This window comes from Nestor notabilis, unplaced genomic scaffold (genome assembly GCF_000696875.1).
Source record: "Nestor notabilis isolate BGI_N333 unplaced genomic scaffold, ASM69687v1 scaffold23946, whole genome shotgun sequence".
NCBI lineage: Eukaryota > Metazoa > Chordata > Aves > Psittaciformes > Psittacidae > Nestor > Nestor notabilis.
The window spans coordinates 11026-26041 of NW_009933689.1; the positions used below are offsets into that span (position 1 = coordinate 11026).

A 15016-nucleotide genomic window follows, 5' to 3' on the forward strand; every position below is an offset into this window, starting at 1 on the left:
TGTAAGGGTGTACTTGCCCATTTCCAAGCTCAGATCATTAGGTCTTCTTCCTAACCTACTTCATGTCACCTCCTCTGCTAACTTCTTTGGAAAAGGGGAAATAGAAAAGGGGTTTGTTAATCGAACTAATGTAGTTTAACTAGCATATTGAGATATCAGTAAAAGTTGGCAAGATCCACCGTATAGCTGGTCATGTTGAAACATTGATGTGAAATTCAATTTCACCTCAGCCAAGAAGATGTGTTGACTAAAGGGCAGTTTTTGCTTATGATGGGTAACACTTGTTTTTAAAAAGTCAACATGAACACGCACCCTTTATTTTTAGCCTAGAGAGACCAAATACTTTTTTAGTTTAAACAAAACAAATTTACTGTGCTTTGTTTTGCTAAGAGCAGTGGCTCCCAGGTGGCCTCTAGCTAAGCCTCACTTGAAAAAAAAAAGATCCACGATTCAGGCCTTGTGCATCCAGCTGGGGTCTTCCAGAATTCCTTAGCTTTAGTTCTGTGCTCCAGCTTCTCAGTCATACGCTTGTACCATGCCACTGAGACCTCCTTGCTAATTGGGATCTACTTTAGGGGTAACTCCTTCTGAGCACATCTGTCCAAGGTCTGGGAAGGTGTTAGTATTACTGCTCTGGAACATAGTAGATTCTTGCTTCCAGTGCTTGGATATTCCTTGCTTTCCTCTTAGATCCGGGAGCTGGTTCCTGAGTCCCAAGCCTACATGGATCTGTTGGCCTTTGAACGCAAACTAGACCAGACCATTATGCGGAAGCGTGTGGATATTCAGGAAGCGCTGAAGAGGCCAATGAAGGTACGTAATGAACAGTTTATACATTGAGTTAGGGGAAAAAAATAATCCTTGTATTAAATGGTGGAATGGTCTTTCCAGTAAAAGTCCTGTTAACAGAGACATTTAGAAACAGGTCAGACAAACCTCCTAAGAATAAGCAGCTGGGGAGCAGCTTGCATAGAAAAGTGTTGGGGAAAATTCTGTGGATATTACCAACTATCTTCTGAAGGGCTTTAATAAGGAGAATAATAGCTTCTGGATAAATAAGCACTGGCTTTGGAACTTTTTATTAGAATGATTAAAAAGAAAATAAGAGATTAGAGGGGTATACTGAAGAGATGTATTAAATTTCCTATGAGAATTCAGTCATAAGCAAAACTTGTGGAATAATAAAACATATAACGGGAAGAATGACTTACAGAAAAATTGTTAAAGATCCTGCAAAAATGTACACATTCACATAGACTGTAAAAGGATGATTTATGTAAGAAAAAAATGGATGACGCTTTCTGCAATTTCTAATAGATTGAGTTCAGCACTTCACCATGCATAATACCCTACTAAAATGGTCTTTTCCTAAGTTTTCTGAGTCTATTCAACTGAATCATGGAAAAATTTAGGTAGGAGGAAACTGGAAGTCATCTAATTCAACCTCCTGCTCAAAACAGGGTTGTCAAGGCCTTGTGGAATTTTGAAAATCTCTACAGATGAAGGTTTCACAGCCTCTTCAGGCAATCTGTTCCAATGTTTGGCCACTTTCATTGTGAAGAATTTCTTTTCATTTTTATGACTGTATTGAATGCTCATACTCATTCATATAGTAAACCTGTAGTATGATTAGTTTTGTAGCTGTATGTCTATTGTGAAGTAAAGCTGTCATTTTTGTCTATACCAGAGTAATGGGTATCAGCCCAACTAAGATCAAGATACCATTCTGTTTGTCACTGTACAGGTATGTGATAAGATGTGGAAGGCTTTTACCTCTGATGTTTTTCCAGTTGATACATATGAAACAGAAAAAAAGTTGGGAGGAATTAAGTTCCATTAACATATCTATTTATAGATAGGAACCAACGTGTGAATGGTTTAAATGACAAGTTTGTAGTCAGAAAGTATTGTATGTAGTAGATTGGCCTGACTCTTGGAATAATTTGCCTTAGGTTCTTAATGTCTGTAGAACACAGTTATTTTAAACTAGCTAGGAACTTGGCCATGTTTAAAAGTAATTGAAGACTTAGACTTGCTTTCATAAATCTGAAGGAAGATGTTTATTCTGTGGCAAACTCTTTAACTAGGGAATTGACCAGTACATGAGGTTTCAGCTCTGAATATCCAGAGATATTCAAGGCCTGTAATGGGGAAGAGTCTAGGAGGCACAGCACTTTACAGAAACTATAGACAGAAAATTCCATTTCCATCTAGGGCTCAGCAGACATTTTAAATATCAGTTACTCAGCTAGTTAACATCTAAAGAATGATCAATCAGATGTTTTTCAAATTCATGTCTAGACTTAGTGTGTAGCAGCTGTGAAATTCAAGACCTGTCAAAAGAGAGCTAAGCCTAAATAACTAGGGGTTGTTCTGATGTAAGTATATTCATTTTATTATAGTTAGAGCATTAGTAACAGCAATAAAAATTATCTCTGCATTTCCATCTCCTATCAAAGCTTTTGTAATTTTGAAATACTTGCGTTAAAACAGTGGTTCCCAAACCGGGATTGTAATCCTGGTAAAAATTTAAATTTGTCTAAGGTATGTGATAATATGTAGGGAATATGCAGGACTGCTCAGAATTATCAGTTGTAATTGCACTTACCATATTGGTCACAGTGATTGAGTTGTATCTAGAAACAGTCTTTGGGAACCACAAGTTTATGGTCTAGTGTTGCTGACTTTTTTTTCTCTGAAGACTAATTATTCTGGAGAAATTTTAGGGAAAATGTTTCAAACACTTTTGATTGAGGACAGTGTATACAATATGCTAGGCCTGTTGATCCTACTTGGATATTCTGTGAACAGTTGCTCTCTTGAAACAGATGACAGCTGTGGGGTTGCTCAGAAAGCAAGAAGAGTTAGGGCTTGCAAGGTTGGTTGAAGAGAGGGGAAATGGCTTTCACCACCTGCCAGCTCACTTTACCAGAGTCAGCAACCTTTCTCAGCTCCCAGCTTATTCACCCTGGATCCTGCCTTTTCTTTTCTGTGCCTTTGGGTATTAGCATGTTCTGTCAGTCCTATGTTCTTGGGCTACATTCTCATCTGCAGAGCAGTATTTGCTGCATGGCACTTGTCGCAAGTCCTTGCACTGACTTTATGGAAGACTCATGCACTCAGAATTCCATAAAGGACTTTTTAAGAGGTAGTCAGGCAGACAGGGCTGTTTGACTGCAGTGTGGCTAGAAGTACAGATATAGCAAGCTCCATGGCCTGAAGGAAACAGAAGCCACGTGGCTCAACTCCAAACGAGTAGATGTCATTAAAGAAGAATGCATTACTGAAAATCTGGACAGCTAACGCCATGGTGGACTTTGGGAGTGGGATTTATTTGGCTAAGTATAGATATTGACATTGTATTTATTTATATGTAAGCTTGTCACTCTGGTCTCTCTTCATAGTCAAGAGGTTTAGTCAGTGTGGCAGTGGAGTTCAGGGCACAGTTCTCATACAGTAGTAGATGTTTAAAAGAATATACATAAATCGTGCCCTAAGAAGTGCCTGTTTCTTCCCATTGTCATCAGTTGTGACATAAACATAATTTTAAGACTGACATGATTTTCATACCAAGGTCACCTGGCTGAGAGGAGAGCATCTAGTGACCCATCTCACAAGTAAGGCTCCTGCTCCAAGCCCTGACGCCACAGACAATATTTTGGTCTCACCCAAACCAGGAGCTGTCACTCTTTCACACTGAACTGGTATGGGACATTGACGAGACCTATGTGTAGTTGGAGTGCCTCAAACTAAATGTGCTTTTCCCACTTTGAGGTTTTAAAATAATTGAGGAATTGCTATTAGATTGCTGGCAGAAGGAAATTTGCGTTTTTTCCCTGAAACACAAAAGTTTCTGCATGATCCTCTGCCCTCCAGGCAAACTCAATTTTTTTTGCTCAGTATGCCTTGTGTCCGCAGCACCTCATATCTGAGCTCTAGAGTTCTGTTTTTCTAAGAGACTCTCATCTTTGCCGTGTACTGAGTTCTATACCTCTAAGAGATATTCTTAGGGACAGAAGAATGAATAAAGTCTGTGGATTTTTGTGTCATACTCTGAACTCTACTGTCATTGAGCTCCTGGAATCAAACCTGTACTCACTTCAATCAGCAAATGCAGTCAGTATCATTTATTCCAACTTGAGCAAAGCATACTATTCAGTCTTCATGGGATGTTACAGAGAAAAAGCTGGGGATTACTAACGAAAATACAAGGTAACTGAAAGCAGTGGCAGCTTTATCACTTTTTAGCTGTTGTAGATTCCCCTCTGTACTTTAAGGTCTGTGGCACATGGGCAGTGTACTTCCTTTTCTGTGATTGTCATGTTGGACTTGGTGCTGGCAGGGATTAAGTGGAGGAATTTCTGCTATAAAACACTTGCCAACTGATTTGAAACATCATTAAAAGTGATGAGCAACAGAGAAGTCCCTAGTGTTGCTGCAGAAGACCCTAGTGACATCTTACTTGTTAAAGTTGTAATGCAGTGTCAAAATGAATTGTTCAAACTAGAATGATAATGCAAAAAAGCACTTCTGGAGCAACCCGAGCTTTTGGGTACCCTGAATTTGGCCCTAGGAGTTCCCAGGTTATCTTCTCTAGACCAATCTGGGGCTTCTTACACATGTTGTTATTGAGAGGACTGAGTTGCCAATGGAACCACATCAGCATGTGTTATTGCATTACTGGCTGGCTTATTGCCTGGATTACTTATTGGCAGAGCCTGTCTTACCATTCTATGCTGCTTTTAACTAGTTAGGACTGAATCAAGCTACTGGGTAAAAGGTTCCTCAGCCTTGACACAAACAGGCAAAGAATGAGTGCATTCTTAACCCATCACAAAGTAGCTGAAGTGTTTGATGAGAACATTATTTAAATCTTGCATGACCACCCTCCCTCTCCCACATGCAGTGGCAACAGGAATTATGAGGCTGGTGTGGATCAGTGTCCTTACTAATAGTGATCAGTAATAGGATCACAGATTGGTTGAGGTTGAAAGGGACCTCTGGAGGTCATCTTGTCCAACCCCCCTGCTCAAGCAGGGCTACATAGAGCTGGTTATCCAGAACCTCGTCCAGATGGCTTTTGAACATCTCCAAGGTAGGACATTCCACAGCTTCCCTGGGTAATGTGTTATCCAGAGGGAGGGGGGCACATATTTGGGGGGAGGGGTGTTTTGGTGAGGGATTTTTTTTGTTGCTGGTGGTATTTGTGTTTTGTTGTTGTTGGGAGGGTTTGTTTCTTTTTTAAGAGCTTTTGGCTTTAGTCCAACTCATTGGTAGTTCAAAAATAGACCAATTGTGACTGATTTATGTGCATATTTATGACCACTACAGCAAGATATCAGAGATGTAATAGATTTTTCATTATGTCAAGTCTTTAAGTCAAGACTGGATATCCTCTAAAATGAGCTGCCCTGATTGATGAATGATTAGGGTCTGTGTTGCACAGGAAAATCAACTGGACAATAAAGTATCTTCTGCCTTAAAAACCTGCAAGTTCTAAATCTGTGTTCTGTGGCAATGAGTTCTGTGGGCTAACAATGGTTCATTATGCTTTCTATAGCATACATGACATACTTCCATTGATCAGGTTTGAATTTATGGTCTTGTGGCATAATTTTATGTGTTCTGCTTTTTGCATCATGAGGTAAGGAAGACGCAAACACCGTATCTCCTTTAGATCAGCCCATATTTTAGATACATCTTTCATGTTCTTTAATGTTCTCTTAGGTAAAAAATTCAGTGCTTCTAATCGCTGTAGGGAAGGAATTTTTCAGTGCACCTAGCTATTCTTACACGTGTAAGAATCCACCTCCCTATTTTCTTCCTGAAAGAGTACAGTATACAACTGCCATACAACAGCTGCTCTAACTGACTTTTTTAGACCATTGTGCATACTATTCTCCATTTTATTCCTCTGTAACATTTGTTAGACTTTTTGGAGGTTTGTGGTTTTTTTTTTTGTTGAAGTTATTGTAGAACTGTCCACAGGTGTTCTTCGTGTGTTATTCCAGTTTTGAACTCAGTAAATACTGGGTAGTTCTTTTAGTATTCATGATACTTGTTTATTTTACCGAGTCACTGATTTTCCTGCTTCAAGTTGGCCATTTTTAAGTTCTTACCTGTCTTTTGTTGCCATGAGTTACATAACTAATTTTATTTCTTCTACAAACTTTGACATATCTTATTCTTGCTACTTTGGGTGAGCGATACCTCTATATTCCAGTTCTGATGTGGACACTCCGTTTCATTTGATTATTTTATAATGGTCAGACTTAAACACTTGTTGTTTGTGGATATTCTTTTTTAATTCTGATTTCTACTCTCCATGCTACTTTATCTTCCCTGTTCTTTTTGTTTCCTAAAAAGTTTATTTGTGAGAAGAAGAAACAGTTACTCTATGTGCAAATGCAGAAACAGAGATTTAAGTCTTTCCTGTGCTTTATGTTTGAGGTTTTTATGCTGTGTTGAGGTACACAGAATCCATCCTTAAGATGTGCATAGAAAGCTGTTAATACAATATTATTCATAAGATCAACAGCCAGATTTCCCTGATTCAGTCGGTAGTGGACTATCTTCTGATAACTTACTTTGTTTGAAATCCGAAGCACAGCTTCCCTGGAAGTGTCCTGTAGATACTGTTGCCTGCCTGAGAGGCCACTGAAGAAAACCTTAACTTCAGTATATGATGGAGATTTGTCTTGGGGGTATCACACAGATCATGGTATCTTCAGATGATTAGATTCTGGTTTGAATTTTAAGGATATAAGGCTAATGGAAATTGGAAAAAAAGAGGCAATATAAACCAGAGGTAGTTTTCTGAAGAATCTGATGGATTTCCAGCATTACACCTCTTTACTTCAACTTAAACTGTGCTGATTTGTGTGAAGATGACATTTAAGAACTTGGAGAGAAAAAGCTGTACTGCTGCTGCAGCATTCTTGTCAGCCTCCTTTTTAGATCTGTTTCATTCCACATGAGCTCTCCTGCCAATTGTGCTGCTATTGTAGCTGAGACCTTTGCAGTAGTTCATCGCTGACATGCCCAGTCTTCTGTCACATATGCTGCTTCTTTCCCCCCCCCCTTTTTTTCAAGGAGAAATTGTAAGTGAAATACAGAGCTTTTGGGAGAAGGCTCCTCTTTTTAATATGACTGCTATTTCAAGTTAATTTTGCTGAAGACAAGTCAAAGATACATCTTAAAGTTGTAAAGTTGTGTGTCTTACACTTAGGGAATAAGCACATTAAGCATTTATTGATTTTCAGACAAGAGGTTATTTGGTTCACAATGTTGATCAAGTGTCTATGAAGTTCCCCCCTGTTAATCTTTTCTTTGTGGGTGATAAAGTTTCACTGTGTCTGGAGAGATGAAATGCAATGCTTTCTTCTTGCCCTGGAGCTGTAAGTTTTCTCTTTAGTTTTTGCTCCAAACTACTGAGAATCCTACCGGTAAAAATCAAGGCCACAGGTTTTGGTTGGTTGCTTTTCTGTTCTCTGAGAACCAGCCATACGGAGAGGAGAATTTATTTTCGATCTGTGCTATAATGTGCATTGCTAAGAAATTTGCAGAATTTGTTGAAGGGCAGTGGCTTCTTCCTCAACTGCATTGCACTGCTCCATTTAGGCTGCAAAGTAACCAAGTTGCAGATAACTGATGTTGTATCATTTCCTGCCTGGATGAGATGGAGATGGAAGAATACCTCACTCTCAGAGCCTTCTGTTTATGAACTTAACATCGTTGTGGAAGCCAGGAGTACTGATAAGTGAACTGAGTGCAGTGATTTTGGGTGTGTATCTTCAGCCAAGGGACTTGGTGGTCTGTATAGTGGCTATAAAACCCCAGACAGTGCCATTTAGGTGTTCTTCTTGAGCAAACTTGGGTCTTGACTGTCTGTGCCATCTCTGAGCTGACATCTTCCAAGGCCGGTCATCCTAATGATAGCAGTATAGCTGAGAGTGCTGAAGTTGTTACTCACTGGGTAGATCTCTTCAGGAGGAATTCAGACTATATTCTTCAATGTCTGCCAGAATCTTGCTTCATCAGGTGAAATTGTAGTGTCTCAGCTTACAGGAGAAGAGTCAGGATAGAGGAGAAGAAGCCTACTGGTCCAAAGAAAATATTCATTTGTAGAGCTATGGTTCTGATGTTTTGCTGGAGATGTATTTTCTTTAAATGCCACTGCTCAAAATGCGTATTCCCACTGTTGGTGATAGGTGTATGTAGGGCAAGTTCAAGTGCCATTGTCTAGTTCCTGGAACTGGAAGAAGATAGTCATCATCCCAGATTGTCTGGAGCCGAGCTGATCCCTGGTAGCTTTTATGAGGAGGCAGTGGTGCTGGCAACACTTAGACATGTGTAAGGAAGAAGTGGTAGTGGGAATTCTGGGAAAGGCAGAAAGAAGGAAAAATGGAGCAGTGCCCTTACAAACAGGAGGTGGACACGGTGACAGCAGCTTCAGAAAGGTAGTTGTGGAAGCTTGGCTGTTTCTGGGTCAGTATGGTGTGCTACAGAGGAGGGCATGTTTGGCTGTTCAAGCAGTGTTCAGGGCCAAATGCCTTTTTCACAATTTTTTAGACTGCTTACCAGAAAGTCGTTGGCAGATCTGGCTCCACTCTGCAGGTCAGGTCTAGAGTTACTGGTTATGACAGTTGTGATGGCTGACACCTGTTTGCAGTTGCATTGCTATGTAGGTTCCTTTTAAAGGATGGTAGCTCAGATGTAGAAAGGAGAGCTAGTGTGTGTCATGTCCTGAGGTGTAATTGGCCTGGTAAATCCCTCAGAGGGAAGGGAGATGGTGCCAGCTGGAGAGCAGGGTAGTGCAGTTAGTGAGGCAAACAGGATGAGGCACTACCTCCTTGAAGTAAAACGCCAGAAGAAAAAGCACATACTTGGAGTCTTCTGAGAGAAGGCAATAGCACAATCACGGTTGGATTGTAAGGAATAAAAAGAGAGGATTTTCTGTGTCTCCCCAGAAGTGACCCTACAGAGTTTCCTGCAACCCCAGAAATCACAGAGTTGCTGGAATAAGAGCAAGCCTGAAGAAATGAACCATTTTTAAGGACATGTGAGCAGAGAAAATATGGTTTACAAAAGTTTTGTTTTTTTTTTTTTTTTTTTAAATTTCGTTTTACCTGGCAAAAGTGAGCTTTCCTTCTTTTTGTGACCTTACTCTGCTTGGTATTCTAATAAAGATTTATAATAGATTTAAAGCTCATTTGGTGTTGGAGTCCTCTTGCAGCTGTGCAATTGCCCTGTTTGATTTCCTGATAAGTCAGAAGCAACGATCTTTCTGTTGTTGCATTTAGGACATAATCACTGCCTTAATAGTGTTGCAAATTTGCAGTACCTTTTGGGCCAAAATCCGAAGACAACCCCCAGGATACAGGTTGCACATTTTCCTTGTTGGATAGAATGTCTTTGCTTAGCAGATACTAAAGGCTCAGCATTCCACAGTACTTGCAGGTTGTCAGTAGTGTCTGTAACATGCTGGAGTCAAAGGTTAAATGGGTTTTGATCTAAAATCAAGGTACATAGGAAGTAGGAGAAAAGGTAACTTTAGAGATAGCCATTACATTTTTATTCATAATTATTCTAAGTTTCTTTCTGATGACAATGTAGAGAAGTGAGCTGAGTAATAGGGGTTACAGTGAAGAAATTATTAAATTTGAGAAAGAGGGTTCATTGTTTAGAAGAAAATACTGTACATTGAAGAGAGAAATGAAAAGATATGCACACTCTGACTTTGGCAGAGCAGGGAAAGTATAGGGAACCCAGCAGGAGACCAGTTCTGAAATGCAAGCTGCCTCTGCCTTGTGCATGACTTGAAAGAAAAATGATAAGGTGCTAGTGAAGGCAAACAGTGTAAAGCATCAAGGAGAGGTATTTTGTATTTCAGAGTGGAGTTAGACATTGTTACTGACTTGGTTTCAGGTGAACTGTACAAGGCAGCTAGGGCCTGAAAGCTAGGAGAAAGAAAGACATCTAAAATGCTCAGATTTGAATAAGGTTGTTATTGCAGAGGATGATCTTAGTGATGAAATGTCATATTTCAGAGGAACAGACATAGTTCTTGTCTGGATATGAGAAGATATAAGGAGAGAAGGAGTTTTGATGGTAAAAGGGAGAATGGTGATAATGTCTTTGGAAATCAAAAGAAGAGGAAATGGAATCACTGATATAAATCTGAAATATCAGTAGAGTATCTAAGATGAACTAGTAAGAGAAAAGCTGCTTATGGATATAAATACAGTTTTGCAAATGAGGCGGGAATAAAATTCAGGAACATAAAATGTACAAGTTAATTTGAAGAGTTATGAATTTAGAAATGTGAAGTCCATCACAAGTCCTCCACACCAAATAAAGATTCTGGGTCATTAAAATAAAACCCCCCAAATCTATACAATGAAGGAGCACTTTAGCAAGTAAATCCTATAGGAAAGGATGGAGAAAGAATACGGATTTTCATGAATGTTTTTCTACCTGTCTGCCTGTTCTTATCTGTGTCAACCTGTCATTTTCTGGACTCTTGGCACTTCTGAAAAACCTGTTTCCTGTCAGTGCGTGCTATTGACACTCCATTTCCATCAAACCTTTCTGTCACTGTCTTCTCCAGATTTGGCAAAATGTAGTAATTGTCTTTTTTCCCGTTCAGCCATACATCTCTGCCTCCCACGTTCCTCTGTGCTATATTAGATTTTTAGTTTTCTGACCTGGTGTATATGACTTCCGTCTCTCCTATATGTGTGTATGTGGGAGTGTGAAAGCTTTACAAGACTACTCCTTTCTTAAGTTCTATGAAGGCTGTTTTGACTGTTTAACTTGACAGCTGTAGCCTTTTTGTCATTGTATTATAAACAAATATTTGAGTCCCAGAGAAATTTTTGGCAATATCTTTTCTTGAATCCACACATCAGAGTTAATCACCAGGTTTTCCATATGGTGCACAAAAAAGAAGGGCAATGAGAAATAATATAGCCCTAAGTCAGTACAGTGACTGGGAAACCTTAGATACTCTGTAAAAATTACAGCAGGTAGGCATGATTGTATCTCTCACAGACTTGAGCACCAGGGTTAGGGGTGAAGCATGATGCCTTCTTCCACTCAGGTTTCACAGCAAGTTGGAGCTGCAACATGTTTGATGAGGGTGAAAGGCAGTTAAAGAGGAAGGTTGGACAGGCCCTTCGGTAACATGTTCTAGTGTGAGGTGTCCCTGCCCATGGCAGGGGGTTGGAATTAGATGATCTTAGGGTCCTTTCCAACCCTAAGGTTAGGCAGCCCGTGTGTGAGGTATAGGAAGATTATTACCAGGCTTGGCATGATGTTAGAATGAAGATGGGCAAATATGTGTCCAGCATGTAATTTGCAGCATTAGCTGTATTTGTAACTGCCATTTACAAATCTGAACTGACGCAACTGTGGAAGACATTCATGTGGCAAGAGGTTTGAAGCTGAGTTTTAGCAGTCTAGCTAGGATCTAGACAGGAAGGGCATTGTATCATGCTTTTCTTCCAATGATTTCTCAAATACCTAATCCAGAAGTACAGGATGTGTAGCCTCAGACTCTTTCTCCACTTACAGCGGATCTTAGGATGTTAGTATAGCCAATAGTTTTTGAAAGGAAGTTTCAGATTCAGCTCTTCAGTGTATTTTCCTATACATAACCAAATCTTAAGTTCTAGTATAACCTGGTGCAATTGTACCAAACTTGCAGATTCTCTACTAAATGTATAACTATCCCCTTTCCTGTGGCTTCCTCAGATCTTGGACTTAGAGTGGATGTGTACTTTTCTTTTCTCTAACAGCAAAAGCGGAAACTGAGACTTTACATCTCCAACACATTTAATCCTGCAAAATCTGATGCTGATGACTCTGATGGCAGCATTGCTTCATGGGAGCTGCGAGTGGAGGGGAAGCTCCTGGATGACGTATGACTTACCTGTGCTTCACTGGGGCTGGCAAGGATCTAGAGGTTGTCCTGTGGGGTGGTGGACTTTACTGGGGACATCAACTGAGATAAGACATCTCTGAATGGCAGCATTGGCTTATTGCTGCTGGGAAGGTGCCGTGTCCAGTTGGAGTGAGGGATAAGACCATGATGTAAATGTTGGGAAGGGGCAGGGAGGGCAGCAGACTTAAGGACAGGACAGGTATGAGGAGGTGGAGAGAATAGGGCTGAGACAATTCACTTAAAAGATCTGGCAGGATTCAGATCATGAGAGGTGTGCCTGCAGCAGTCATTGCATCTTGTGAAGAGTATGAAGACAAGGAGAAGTGAGTAGTTCATATTCCTAGGAAGGACAAGAGGATGTATGGATGGTCAGAGCAAGGATGGAAGAAAAGTTTTATCATTCTGAAGTCCTCAGAAACCTCAGTAATGGATTTAGCTTGCCTGGGGAAGGCTGGACTTTCCTAATAAAGGTGTCACTTATTTGAATAGACTGGACAAGCTAAGTATTTGATAGGATAAACAGATGGAGAACATGTATGTATGGAGAGGACAAGGCTTTCAAGGCTCATCTGTCTGTCTGGAGATAATGATACATGAATCAAAATCATAATCTTGCTGGAGGATGAAGGTATGACAAAGTGCAACATCTGGAAACTGAAGTTAAACAGACTCAGTTTAGAAATTAGAACATATATTTTAATGAACAGTCTTTATTGGGACAATAACTTCTCAATTACTGGCAATTTTAAATTGAAGGAGGTTGTATTTCTAAAATATTATCTGCATTAAATAAAAAGAAAATAATTGAAATCCTGTGGACTGTATTCTATGAAAAGTTAGATTATATATATACAAAGTATGATTATATATATAAAAACCATAGGTATGTATATGTATATGCATATGTATATGCATATGTATATGTATATAAACATCACAGTTTTTATTTAGACAGTATGAGCTGCCTAGTAAACAGTGAATTACTGATAATTAAATTGAAAGGCAAAATGTAAAAGGAAATACTTAGTGTATGATTAATCTGTAAAAGTTACTGTTATCTGACAAATCAGAGCAAGAAATTAACACTCATAAAAAACCCAAACTGTTAAATAAAAGGTATACGGTGGCCATAGAATCACAAAATGGTTGAGTCGGAAGGGACTTTCAAACATCATCTAGTCAAACCTTCTACTGTGGGCAGGGACACCTTCCACTAGACCTTGAACACTGCCAGGGGTGGGGCAGCCACAGCTTCTCTGGGCAACCTGTGCCAGGGCCTCACCACCATCATTGTAAAAAATGTCTTCCTTATGTCCAATCTAAACCTATTGTTTTTCAGTTTAAAAACATTGTCCCTTGTCCTGTCACTACAGGCCTTGTCTCCATCTTTCTTAAAAGCCCCTTTTATGTATTGAGAGGCTACAATAAGGTGTCTCTGGAGCCTTCTCTTCTTCAGGCTGAACAGCTCTCTCAGCCTGTCCTCACAGGAGAGCTGTTCCAGCCCTCAGGTCGGTTTTGTGGTCTCTTCTGGACCTGCTCCAACAGGTGCTTTGTTCACATTACAAGCCAGTCCTTTCCAATAACATTAAGAGAGTAAGGGAAAACTTCCCTTAAATGTGCATTGTTACACCGCTGTTGAGATTTTTGCCTCTTACCCTTAATTTGTCAGAGGGAAAACTCAATTAGATTGATCAAACTTGTGGTCTATATGGGAATTAATGTTCAAGAGAAAGAGAAAGCCCAAGAGGGAAGCACAGAACACCAGCTAATATACACAGCCTGAAACATTTCTGTTTCTTTTGCTTGTACAGCTCAGCAAACAAAAACGGAAGTTTTCGTCTTTTTTTAAGAGTTTGGTTATTGAGCTGGACAAAGATCTTTATGGACCTGACAACCATCTTGTGGAGGTAAGAAGGTCGAGCACCCTTTGCATATAAACTTGATACTAGCACAGGTAAACAGCTATGTGCTTGTTGTCTACCTTGTTTAAGTTCTCTCGCATTCATTATCTCATAAGGGTATCTCATTTATAGTTTTAAAAATTCCATTCTTTTTAAGAATGTTTACTAGCAGAATCTATATAGTCTAAACCCACAGATGTGGTAGTGATGTAGTGTACATCTTTAGACAGAATGTTTGAAATGATGAAAATATTCTGCACATTTTTCCTAACAAGTAAAGCTTGTTAAGAGCAGAGCATATTGTGCACTTAAGCTGAATTGTAAGGGCAGAGCAAGACATGAATTGGGGGAAGGAGGGTGTTTTGTGGTTTTTTTTTTCCTTGTTTTTTTTTTTTTTTGGTTGTTGTTTTTGCTTTTTAGTTAATTGCAAGATCTCTAGAAGGCTTGTACTTGTCTTGTTCTTACATGGCATACTGTGCACCTCCATGGATATCACTGAAAAAAAGACTGACCATCTTACTTGCTTTTTCCTTTGGCAGTGGCACAGAACTCCTACAACCCAGGAAACGGATGGCTTCCAGGTGAAAAGACCCGGTGATGTCAGTGTGCGGTGCACATTACTCCTCATGTTGGACTACCAGGTCAGCACACTGCTTTTGGCATGGAAAATACAGCCACTGGGACATAGCAGAACAGAGCAAATTTATCCTGTCACATACATCAAAACCCAGTATACTTGGATTCGGAATGTCACATAATCCACTGAGGTTATAGAATGACTCCAAACCGACAGATTATTTGAAAATTAAAGTGGACATATCAAGTAAATTTCTATTACAGCCTAGCAAAATACTGTTGTTAGCATTATAATAATTAGTATTTTTATTGTCCATCTGCAGAAAGAATATGCATTTTTACCTCAGGCTTCTTAAGGAATAGCCAGATATGTTGCACATGAGTTATGTCTGTGGTTCTGTACAGAAATTCAAAGGAGTGGCTTTTGCTGGTGGTACCTGAACTGTGCAGCCGTGCCAGCCTTTTTTTTTTGGAGCAGACTACACAGCTTTCCTGGGTTCTTCAGTTTTGGTTACATTGAGCCTTAATCTGTCATAAGACAACATTGCCCTGGAAGGGTTAGAGTTGCCATTACTCTTGGGCCTTGTTATGCATT

At 39.7% G+C, this 15016-nt stretch overlaps 1 protein-coding gene across 1 annotated transcript in view; it reads left to right on the forward strand.

The window, feature by feature from the left end:
• Nucleotides 1–690: 690 nt before the first annotated feature.
• The window catches only part of SMARCD3 (SWI/SNF related, matrix associated, actin dependent regulator of chromatin, subfamily d, member 3), a gene marked incomplete at its 5' end in the record, with an annotated part of 23512 nt that continues 9186 nt past the window's right edge, over nucleotides 691–15016 (forward strand). The window contains 4 exons of the mRNA XM_010017004.1: nucleotides 691–813; nucleotides 11799–11921; nucleotides 13756–13851; nucleotides 14385–14486. Coding sequence (XP_010015306.1) covers nucleotides 691–813; nucleotides 11799–11921; nucleotides 13756–13851; nucleotides 14385–14486 — 444 coding nt within the window. The remainder of the gene's footprint in view (nucleotides 814–11798; nucleotides 11922–13755; nucleotides 13852–14384; nucleotides 14487–15016) is intronic.